At 39.1% G+C, this 12,474-nt stretch overlaps 1 protein-coding gene across 4 annotated transcripts in view; it reads right to left on the reverse strand.

Annotated features, from left to right (window-relative positions):
* Positions 1–12,474, reverse strand: part of LOC123502597 (protein bric-a-brac 1-like) — a 52,647-nt gene that overhangs the window by 23,354 nt on the left and 16,819 nt on the right. For all 4 annotated transcript variants that reach the window (XM_045251755.1, XM_045251757.1, XM_045251756.1 and 1 more), the window contains exon 2: positions 9,727–9,938. In XM_045251755.1, the coding sequence (XP_045107690.1) occupies positions 9,727–9,915 (189 nt within the window). In that variant the 5' untranslated portion in view covers positions 9,916–9,938. The remainder of the gene's footprint in view (positions 1–9,726; positions 9,939–12,474) is intronic.

The following is a 12,474-nucleotide window of genomic DNA, read 5'->3' on the forward strand; positions in this document are numbered from 1 at the left end:
CTTGAGATTAATCTTGGCATCGTCTTTGGTTGGATCATTGTCCTATTTCTTCAAAATCATGTCTAATTCCAACCACCCGTTGCATTGTCATTTGCCTGCCCTTCACTACCAGCACTCTACAAGACAATCCTTGATCATGAATGACCTTCCTTGTCTGTGAATCGATGTAATACTTCACAATTTTTTTCTGTTTTATCCCAGTATCTGCTAGACTCTGGAATACAATTCAACGAGATTGTTAATTCTAGTAACATTGAAGCATTTAAAAACGTGTGAATACCTTTCTTCTCTCTGAACTCACTACCTCTTAGATCTCTACCAATCTTCCTATTCTGTTGTTCATTCCTGTTACTTCCTTTCACTTATCGGTGAGGTGCCGCCCACTGGGCCTTTGGGTTTATGCAGTTATGCTTTCCAGTGGGTCGCCTTCATTGACCTCATAATAATAATAATAATAATAATTTTATGATGTTGTATATTGGACTTGCTAGTTCTTCCCTACATTCTTTCAGTATTCTGCCTGAGACTTCATCCGGTCCCATTGCCTTTTCCTCATCCAATTCCGTCATCAACTTTTTTATTTCAAGCTTGGTTACTTTAATCTCTTTCATATAGACAGTCTCTCTATTACCCTGTGGTCTTTCAAATTTGGATTCCTTAACAGTTCTGCCATACTTTTTGGGTCTTCCACCATTCCGTTCTCTCCTTTTAACCTTTCTATTGTTTCTTTTTGTCTTATTTTTCCATTTATGAATCTGTAGAACAATTTTGGTTGTTCCTTACATTTTTCGACAATGTCCTTTTCATAGTTCTTTTCTTCTTCCTTTCTCACCTTAACATATTCATTTCTTGCTGTTTTGAAGTTTTCCTTATTTTCTGGATTTCTGTTTCTTCTCCACCTTTTCCATGCTCCATCTCGTTTCTCCTTTGCCCTAGCACATCTTGCATTAAACCAATCTTTCTTTCCTTCTTCTTTAGGTCTATATTTGGAACATATTCCCTGACCCCAGTTTTGTATATTTCCAAAAATAAGTTATATTTCTCTTGAACCGTTAATGAGTTTTCCATCTCCTCCCAGTTTACGTTTTAAAATAGTTCTTGAGATTCTCAATATCAGCCTTTCTGTAATTTAATCGGTCTCCTTTGTATGATTCATCTCTATCTTCCTTTCCTTCTTCTATATCCATCTCTAATATTACATGGTCACTCTTTCCCAATGGGCACTTGTATCTTATATCATCGTTAATTGGTATATCCCTTGTAAAACTAGGTCTAATCTTGCCGGCTCATCGTTTCCTCTGAATCTTGTGTTTTCCTTTACTCTTTGGACCATCAAATTATCTATCATTAGGTTCAGGAATCTATCTCCCAGGCATCTTCCCCATACCACTTTCATAATTTTCCCAGTCTACCTCCTTACAGTTGAAATCTCCTACCAATATCACTTTTCTCCTTTCCTTAATGATTCTTGTAAGACTCCTTATTGTGTCATCTATCATGTCTCTATATTCTTGGTTAGTCCATGAGTTTGTTTTGGTGGCACATATGTTCCAATGATTGTTAACTCCTTTTGTTAATATGCATCTTAACATACAGTATTTCTGATTTTCCTTCCCAAACTCCACTTGATTTACCACTATCTCCTTCCTTAACATCATCATGACTCCTCCTCCTCCTTTACCCACTCTGTCTCTCCTCCATATATTATACCTTTTATCTATGTCTATTTTTATTGCCTCATTTAACTTTGTTTCCACCAGGCATACAATATCTGGTTCTTCTTTCTTTATGTAATCTCTTAATTCTAATTTACTAGATAAAATCCCATCTATGTTTGTATACATCATTTTTAATCTCTTGTTCTTATCATTTTTAGTTAAACTTGCTCCATTCTTTTCTCTTCTTTCTCTTTTATATACCATTTCCTTATCCTGTCTCCTATAATTCTCCAAAAATGCCTTCTTCTCCTCCTCTGACCTTTCATTATTTTTTCTCTTGCTTCTGCCACCAGTTCATTGTGTCTCTTCCTTTCCTCCTCGTTTCTATTTTTCTTTATATATATATCTTTGCAACCTTCTGTTTCTCTGAGTTTTGTTTTTCTATATAGTACTTCTGCTGCTGCTTGTGATTTTAGTAATATCTTAATTGGTCTCACTGTTCCTTCTTGATATGGTCCCATTCTATGGATTTCTTCTACTTCCTCTTCTAAGTTCTGTCTATCCTCGTCATTCAGATGTTTTAGTAGGTCTTTTACTGATTTCATTTCGTCTTTTTCCTTCTTGGTCTATATTTAACATTTTTTCTTTCAGTCCAAAAATAATTACACTCTTCTTTTTTCCGCAATTTCTCTTACTAAATTTTCTTTTTCTTGAGGACTCCTATCATTTTGCTTGTCATATTTTCATCTCTTTCTTTTAACTGTTCTTGAAATACTTCTTGAAATGATTCCTTGTCTTTCTTATCTTGGATTCTCCATGCTTGTACTTCTTTTTAATCACGTCTTGTACTCTTTCTTCTTCTTTGTTAACTAGATCTTTTAGCTTTTCTTTTTCTTTCTCGGCTTTACCGAGTCCTTCTTCCATCAATTTCTTATAGTTCGCTATTTGGACTTTTAATTCTTCATTTTCGGTTCTTAGCCTAGTTTCGTTTTCTTCCACTCTTTTATCCTTTCTTTCAATTTCTGGAGCTCTTTATCCTGTTCTTCATTCTCTTTCATTCCCATACTCTCCTTTATCAATTTATCTAATTTACGTTCGATAGTTAAGACTCTATCAAATAGTGAAGTTTGCGCCGTATCAAAGCCTTCAAATTTTCTTTCTCCCTCACCAACATTGTCATCATCAGCTTTCATTCTTTCCCTTGTCACATACCTGCATTTAGATGGAATATCTTTCTCACTCATTATTATTTAACACTGTATTCATGAAAAAAAAAAATGAGTCCATACTTATCGCCCAGGCCACTGTAAACCCAAACAAAGGTAGTGAAGATCAGCTGATTCTCGGGAGCGACGGTATCACGTCCTTCCTCTGCTGCGTCTCATCTGTGTGTGTGTGTATTTACCTAATTGTATTTACCTAATTGTAACATACGGGAAAAGAGCTATGCTCGTGTTGTCCCGTCTCCATATCTATTAATGTCCAGCTTTTTCTTAAAATCATGAATATTCCTTGCGTTGACCACTTCCACGTCTAAATTATTCCATGCTTCCACCCTTCTATGAGGGAAGCTATATTTTTCACATCTCTCCTATAAGTGGCCATTTTAGTTTTTCCCATGCCCTCTCGACATTCTTTCATTCCACATACACAGATCTTCCCTATCCATTTTTTCCATGCCAATCATCACTCTGTATATTGCTATCAGGTCTCCCTTTCTTCTGTTTTCCAGGGTCGGAAGTTGCATTCTTTTCAGTCTGTCTTCATAAGTCAAATCTCTTAAGTCAGGCACCATTTTGTTGCAGCCCTCTGTACTTTCTCTAGTTTCCTTATGTGTTTCTTTAAGTTCGAGCCCACTGTATTGTTGCATATTCAAGCCTCGGTCTTATCATTGCAGTAATTATTTTCTTCATCATTTCTTCATCTAAATATACGAACGCCACTCTAATGTTCCTCAATAAGTTCAAATACTGTGTGTGTGTGTGTGTGTGTGTGTGTGTGTGTGTGTGTGTGTGTGTGTGTGTGTGTGTGTGTGTGTGTGTATATATATATATATATATATATATATATATATATATATATATATATATATATATATATATATATATATGAGGTCTGTCTGGAAAGTATCCATCCATTTATAATTTCAAGAAATGGTTCTAAGTTAGGACAATGGCACCCTTCTCTCCTTCAAAGAAGTCTCCTTCAGACCTGACACATTTCTCCCGGCCTCCCTTCCACGTTTCAAAACATTTTGCAAAGTCCTCTTTTGGGATCTTCATAAGCTAGCTCATCACATTCTTCTTAATTTTGTCTATGGACTGAAATCTCCTTCCTTTTAATGGTGATTTTAGCTTTGGGAAAATCCAGGAATCACTGGGAACTAGATCTGAGCTGTAGGGGGCTGAGTGAGCTGGGTGATGGAATGTTTTGCCAAAAATCTCTGCACGACACATGAAGAGCAGGTGTATTATCATGATGAAGGATCCAGTCTCCACAGCTGCTGACGTTTTCATTACACTGCATCCCTCAGATGGCGAAGAATTTCAAAGTAATATTCTTTCGTTATTGTTTGGCCTTGAAGAGTGTACTAGTGGTGGACAACACCCTGATAATCCAAAAAAAATGTCAAAAAGACTTTCCCTCTGCTTTGACTTTGTCATGCCTTTTTCAGACATGGAGATGCAGGTGACTTCCATTGGCTAGACTAGGCATTTGTTTCTGGGTCATAGCTGTAGACCCACGACTCATCTCTGGTTATTACTTGTTAAGGAAATTTGAGTCATTTATAGCAGCTTGAAGCCTATCCTGTGAAATTTTAGCTCAAAATTCCTTCTGCTTATGGGTCAAGAGAAGTGGGATGAATTTTGCTGCCACACTTGTCATGCCAAGATCTTCCATCAAAATCTCAGAAACACTTGTCCATAGAATACTACGATCATCTTCTAATTCTTGGACTGTCAATCACCAATTTTCATTGATTGCAGTTTTCACAAGTTTAAAATTTTTGGGTGTTCTGCTTGTTGAAGGCCTACCAGAACGTGGATCACTTTCGACAAATTCTCAGCCTTCTGTGAAGCATTCATACCACATCTTTCTAAGTGTTTCATTCATTCAATCATATTGGAATACTTCCTTAATCATTGGAATATTTTCTGCTGATAAATATTCAAGGTTCCAACAAACTTGACACAGATTCACTGATATACTCACTAAGTCATTGCCAATGTGACAGTCAAACAGTATACACCTTCACTCAAATGTGTCTGGCCAGTAACTGAGTTGTCACATGGAACTATGGTCACTCATGCATGTGCAGTGGGGTCTTCTATCAATGTCTGCCAACTTTTGTTAGGATTGCAATGGCAGTTCTGCAAATATTCATAATGACTAGATACCTTCTGGACAGATCTCATGTATATGTATATATATATATATATATATATATATATATATATATATATATATATATATATATATATATATATATATATATATATAGACAGAATGGACAGATCTCGTGTATATGTATATGTATGTATGTATGTATATATATATATATATATATATATATATATATATATATATATATATATATATATATATATATATATAGACAGAATGGACAGATCTTGTGTATATATATATATATATATATATATATATATATATATATATATATATATATATATATATATACAGGCAACCCCGTTTAAGTTTCGCTACAACGAAGGTTTCGTTTTACTACCATCTGCTCGTTTAACAAACACCAAACTCGCTTTAACAAAGTTTTATCCAGATAATTTTTTTCCAAATTTGAAAGCCCCACCGTATCATGCAAGCTGACAGGCTTTTGAATACACCAGGAGCTGCTGGTACTAAGGCCTGCCTCAGGAGAAATCCTGAGACATCTGTAGAATAAAGATCAAGATCAAGCCTCTCGTGGACAACATAGGCTCTGCCGATACAACGACCTGACTCAGAAGAAATTCTGCGTCACCTGTAGCATCAAGATCAAGATCAAGATCATGCGCACCACTCACTCCCCAGTCAAAACATAACAGCGTCACCAGCAGCTCATCTTCCCTAGTTCAACTTACCACCAAAACGCCCTGCAATGTGGCCTAACGTTCCTAAGAAGACCAGGAAGTGTCTTGCTCTCGAAGTGAAGCTGGATATTATTCACAGACACGAGAGAGGCCAGAAAACTAATAACATTGCTTGCCACCATCTTGACTCCATCTACTGTCACTATTTTCAAGTCAGCAGACTCTATTAAGAAGGCTGGTGAGACCGCATCTTCCTTTAAAGCTAAAAGAACTACCAGAACTTGCGACTCTACAATGGATAAAATGGAAAGCCTTGTGGAAATGTGGTACATAAGTTTTGTATGCGGTACCATGATGCGCACTTTGTTTACATTCCACAGGTTGCCGGTTAGTGTATTTCCCGTTTCACTCTTCTTCCCTTCATAAAGTTAAGATCATCAACATTATAAAGTTACGTACATACATACATTAGTGTACATTATACTGACTTAAATTAAACTACCTAAATGTTTAACTTCATAATTTTTACTTTCATTAAACCTTTCACTGTACTATGATGCACTCTCGCTTTGCTTACTCTCAATGGAAGTTCAAATCAGGGGTTAAACTTGTTATAATCGGTTCGCTTAACGAAGTTTCACTTAACGAAGTGTTTTTAGGAACGTAACACCTTCGTTAAGCGGGGGTTGCCTGTATATTTCTATCAGAGATCTATAGTTACTTATAAATTACAAAAATTTGAGAAAAGAATCTGCCTGTCAGTTAGTCAAGCTGCTCCCCCCTCAACTCTCTCTCTCTCTCTCTCTCTTTCTCTCTCATCCTGGCTGGTAGCGGGAGAGGAAGTGACCCATGGATTAACACTGTCACTTTGACCTGTGACCTCACTTGGTCACCCAAAGGGATGTGACAACGCTCGGAGGAAACGTTGTCAAGTCTTGTTGTGTTTGCAGAAACAATGCAAAATCTATTAAAAAATAAACACAAATTACTCTAACTTGTCTTTTTCGAGCATCACAATGTATATGTACTACAACACCATACAGTTACAAAATATTAAGTACCTGACTCGAGGTGCATATTGGTACATTTGTGACAGTGCCGCAGGCCAGGAAATCCCTGAAAAAGCCAACGCCTAAACGATCTTCATAAAATTGTCTGACCATAGGTCCCATAAAAAGTAGTAACAAGGCACAATGATAAGCTCACTCATCCACAAAAAGGGGCCATGAGGAAGGGTGAAAGAAAATTCAAATCCAAGCACACGTGCCACAGGTGAACGTTGACTAAGGAAACATATCATCTACTTTGACTACTAGAGCTGCAGAGTTGTCAGATAGCGACATACAGCAAATCCCGCCATATGTTTAGGAGTTACAAAAGGATGAATGAAATTTGTTCAGAGTGGAAGTCGTGGTCCCTTTCGCACCTTCTGCTCTGACCAGCAGTGTAAGCTCAGCATTGCCAACAGATGCTCCACAATGACTTTGGTCTACAACTCTGCCTAGTACCCAGTCCATACAAATGTTGAAAAGTGATGGAGCAAGCATGCATCCCTGCCTCACTCCAATATTCATAAGAAAGAAACTGGACATGCCCCCTTCACACTTCACAGCACTCACAGTCCCAGAGTAGAGGCCAATTAATAGACCAATAATCCTTGCAGGAATCCCACGAAGACGCATAAGATGCCAGAGTGTCTATCGATGCACTGGATAAAATGCCTTCTTGAGACCTGGTGACCTGGCACCTGCCATGCCAGGGCTCAAAGGGTGCCGGGACAAAGGCATCCAGATCCCCAACTCGCGTCATCACTCCACCAATACGCAAAGGGCTAGGATCCGGTCAGTTGTTGACTTACTGGGCATGAACCCAGACTGTTCAGGTCTCTGGTGTTTCAGCAGGTGACTGCAGATGCACATCAACAGGTAAGCACCTTGCCTGGTATGCCGAGCAGTGTTATACCGCGGTAGTTGTTGCAGTCCTGACAGTCCCATTTCCCCTTCCAGATAGGGATGACCAACCCCTTTTTTCAGTCATGGGGAATGGTATCTGAATGCCATACAGCAGTCAAGACAGCATGCAACCCATGGATCATAGCCTCACCCCCCGCTTTGAGCAGCTCCACACTAACGTTAGAGATGCCAGCTGCCTGTCCACCCCTCAACTTTGCCACAGCTTCTTTGACATCATCAATAGAGGGTGCAGTTTCGTCAGCATCCAGCATCTGTAACCCTGCAGTTTGGAGCTGTCTGCTTGGAGGATCCACCATGAACAACTGCTCAAAATACTCAGCCCAACGAGCCATCTGCCCATCTGCTTCCGATAAGAGGCAACCATCTGCTGTTCAGATAGTGCTCACCTAAGATGTAGACTTGGAGCGGAGTTTCTTCAGGGCTCCATACGCAGGTTGGAGATCATTAGCATTTAAATGACACTCTACATCCTCAGCGAGACATACCTCTCCTTGTCTCTCCTCAGGAGAGCTCTAGTCCTATGTGACAGAGTCCTGTACTGGTCATGGTTCCCAGCAATTCTGGCAGTGTGACTCTCCTCAATACTGTCCAACTTCTCTACCAAGGCAAAGCCACTCCGTGATCTTGGGCACTCCACAATGCATTCCTTGGAAGCCTCAAGAGTCTCACATGTGAAGATATCCCATAGCTCTACTGGGTCCTCAAGGATGTTGAGCACTCCAAACTGATTGGAGACTGTCATTGCATACTCCTGGGCACATGTCAAGTCCTTCAATTTCTCAAGATGAAACACACTGTAGTCACATCTTGGCAGCTTTCTTGACTTGACATGCAGCTTGAATGTAGCAACAACAAGCTTGTGATCAGTTGCAAAGAACTCAGCACTCCGAAAAACCCTGCAGTTCTGAAGGATCCTCCGAGTACTAACAAGGATATGGTGAATCTCCTTCACTAACCTTACTGCATTGCTATACCAAGTCCAGCTGTGCAGTGCTGGTCTCTGATACCAAGAACCCACAATTCTCAACCTTCTGGATCTTGCAAGATTCAGAAGGAAAGAGCTGTTGTCGTTCCTGGTACCAAAGCCAAAGGGGACCAACACATAACTCGTAGCCGGCTCTCTCAGTGCCAGTAACAGCATTAAAGTTGCCCAAGATAATAAGTGCATCATGACAGGGACACTGGTCCAGTACAGAGTCGAGTTTGGCATAGAACGTCTCCTTCTCTTGAGTTTCACATATCTTGGTAGGAGCGTATATTGCAACAACAGACATGAAGCCTAGACTGTTCTTAAGTCTTAGTCACATTATACACTCATCAACCGGAGTAACCTCTACAATGGACGGCTGCAGTCTGCTGGAGACACCTATGACTACCCCCTTGACATGGTGACCATTGCTTATGCCAGACCAATAGTAGGTAAAACCTTTGCTACTGGTCTCGCCACTGCCAGGTCTCCTTGTAAAGGTTATCATTCCCATGTGTCTATGGATTAACTTAGAGAGAGAGAGAGAGAGAGAGAGAGAGAGAGAGAGAGAGAGAGAGAGAGAGAGAGAGAGAGAGAGAGAGAGAGAGAGAGAGAGAGAGAGAGAGAGAGAGAGAGAGAGGAGAGCAGTAAATAAAACCAATGACAGTTCCCACAAAAAAAGTATTTCTTTTATTAGATATATAGGTACGAAAGTTGCTTCTAGCAAGGAGCTGCCTGTATATTTCTGATAGCATTTCAACAATGCTGACAAGTGTCTACTGGCTTTTCCCATCAGTTACCACTGATATGATATTCAAGAGTTCTCATGCATTGGAAAAAATACTATCCATATTAAAATCTCTGCGGCTCATATCCATGACTTATGCTTTACCAAAGAGTAATACTCAATGCAGTGAAAAAAATAAAGGATTTAAAAAGGGTAAAAATATAAACATAGGAACACTTAAGATATGAAAATAGGAACATCAGTAAAAATTCAATTAAAAGAAACTCAGCAGCGCATATACACTACTGAAAAGTATCAAACTTATTCTTCACTTATCTTCTACAAAACCAACCTTCAGGATGTCTCTGAAGTATGGACTGCAGGCAGACAGGATGAGTTTGTGGGCTTTGAGCTGCACACCATCAGCTGCCAGGGTGACGTCAACAAAGTCACCTCCTTCATGTAAGGTGTGCAGGGCAGCGGTCATTGTGGTGCCAAAGTTGTTCCATCGCAAGCAGAACTGCATGTCACTACCCCCCATGGTGCTGCTTGACTGATATGGATCTGCAGAGTAACAATGGTGATTATTTTCTTTTTTTCATCTTTATTCTATTGTTTATAGAATTAACATGACAAGAGATAGTGAAAAATACTGCATGGTGAATATGTAAAACCAAAATTATCATATAAGCAATTCTAACTTTCAAAAGTCAGATGTATCATTCATTCTTAAGAGTGTGCTATAGGAATTAAAATGACATATTGCATAATGATAATGACAAGCATATACAGTGGAACCTTGGTTACTGAATGCCTCCCTTTTTGGACAAGCAAGTTTTGAACAAAATACTTTGAGCTCATGTTTGTTTCAGTTGTTGTAGCATAATCTGCTTTCCAAACAGTTACCTAATTTTAAATGCTAAAAGACAGCAAATAAAGCCATTTATTACTAATTTGTAGTTTCTATAAATATTTCCTAATTTTCACGTAGTTGGAGGAGAAAACCAGTGGAAATGACTAATTATTTTTTTTATGCACATACAATATTTTTATCTGTTTCACCACTATATCAGATGAATATTTACTTTTAGAACTCTAATGGTAAGTACCCATCCACTTACAGTCCTGCTACTCATGGGGACAACACATACTCCCAAAAAGAATATGTTCAAGGGTGATGTGAATATTTCATAGGCAACGGACTCGGAGAGGCCAAATAAGACTCCTGGGGCAGGATTCACTAACGTTCCCTGCCTTAGCATTACGTACAAAGAAAAGATCAGAAGTCCATAAGAACTCTCCCTAAAGTGATTCATTATTGGTTTCTTAAGGTTGCCATCTTGGATACTTTCTTTTCAGTGGAGTTTCACTCCTCTGGCGGTAGTCTCCGCTAGATGGCATTAGTGCATGGTTGACATTTTTCCTTCAGACAATAGTTTTCCATGAGAGACATTAACCAATCAGCAGCTAGTAGAAACAAATGATGTGTCATAATCACATGATACAAGAGACAGACAGCAGTGTCAGTGAACCCCAAAACAGTTATAGAGCAACTCAGCCCAGCCCATTGCCAACTTGGCTCATTGTCAACTTGCCTCACTTATACCAACTCGGACCACTGTGTGAACCAACGCGCTCCATTGTGTGTATCAACATTATTAATGATGGAAAGCATGACCTACAAGTTACAAAACATATATTTATTACTTCATTAATGTTGATGAGTTCAAAAGATGGGAACCAGTCACTGCCAAATATTATACATGTATACAAGTGAAATAAAAGCCATTCTTACATTGCACTGTCACTGTCAGGCACTCTCTCTCTCTCTCTCTTTTCATATATGTCACTGCCATGCACTCACACCTTCCAGATCATTGCTTTACACTGCACACATTATCGCCAAAAAGTCACCGTAGAAAAAAGTGTTAGCAGTACCATTGAGCATCTTTTTAGATTCACTGTACATACTAGTACATATATCTTAATCTCCTTCCCTCCTCAGGCCACTGTCATATAATGCCACTTAAAAATTAGCCTACATATTTCACTTTCCTTTTCCTTTTCAGCTGCTACTATCATGTGCTAATACACTGTGGTCTGACCATTCTATGAAGATCGGTTACGCGTTGGCTTTTTCGGGGATTTCCTGGCCTGTGGCACTGCCAAACCTTGTGCTGGGCAAATTATGGGATTAGAGCCTGTGTCAATGAGAACTTTGTTTCCCACACACCACCTCTCTCTCTCTCTACTTATATATTTCTATCAGAAATCTATACAGTGGAGACTCAATACTTGAACTTAATTAATTCCAAAAGGCTGTTTGAGTATCAAAAAGTTTGACTATTGATACCTTTAAATTAGATAATTCATTCCAGCCATTGCCAAACCCAAGTTTAGAAAAAAGTAGTGGTTTAATTTTGCAGTCGCCGCTAGCATTGGCACACAAAAGCAGGGTTAGCCTCTCTTTGATGGGCTTGTGTCCTGGCAAACACTTCTCTTCTTTTGTTATACAGATAATGTTTGGTATTTCTTTTTTAAAAAAACAGGCCAGTTTCATCACAATTAACCCCTAAAACTTGGGGATGTTGGGATTTTTAGTTCACGCTAACTCGGGAGGTTTGGCGAGATACACAAAATAGCCTGTATTCACATACTGATTACACTTGGAAATTTAATAAACGAGTGAGAACAAATGGTGTTCTACCCACAAGCAAATCTTCCTGTTTACAATGCAAAAAACTAGGTCTCTAGATGCTAAGGGTACCAAAATATCACAGGTTGAATAAGGTGGTATCATCGGTGTATGTGGCCTTGCATCCGATCGGGTCCAGCGGCCTTGGCTAGAGCGATAGAAAATGGGCCCCTTGTATTCTCTCTCTCTCTCACACACAATCAAAATGTTTGCAAAGTGATCTAATTTGTATATTTTTTGCAAAAAATATATAAATACATACAATAGGAGTTGCTGGTGGAGGTGGTGGAATGTCCTCCCCCTTGGTGGTTGAACCTCCTATATCCACATCAGAGCCCAGAACATCACTATCTTCGCTCTCTATTATTGTAGAAACTGTCAATTCCAAAGCCCTTCTGATAATTC

Source organism: Portunus trituberculatus, chromosome 12 (genome assembly GCF_017591435.1).
Source record: "Portunus trituberculatus isolate SZX2019 chromosome 12, ASM1759143v1, whole genome shotgun sequence".
Taxonomy (NCBI): Eukaryota; Metazoa; Arthropoda; class Malacostraca; order Decapoda; family Portunidae; genus Portunus; species Portunus trituberculatus.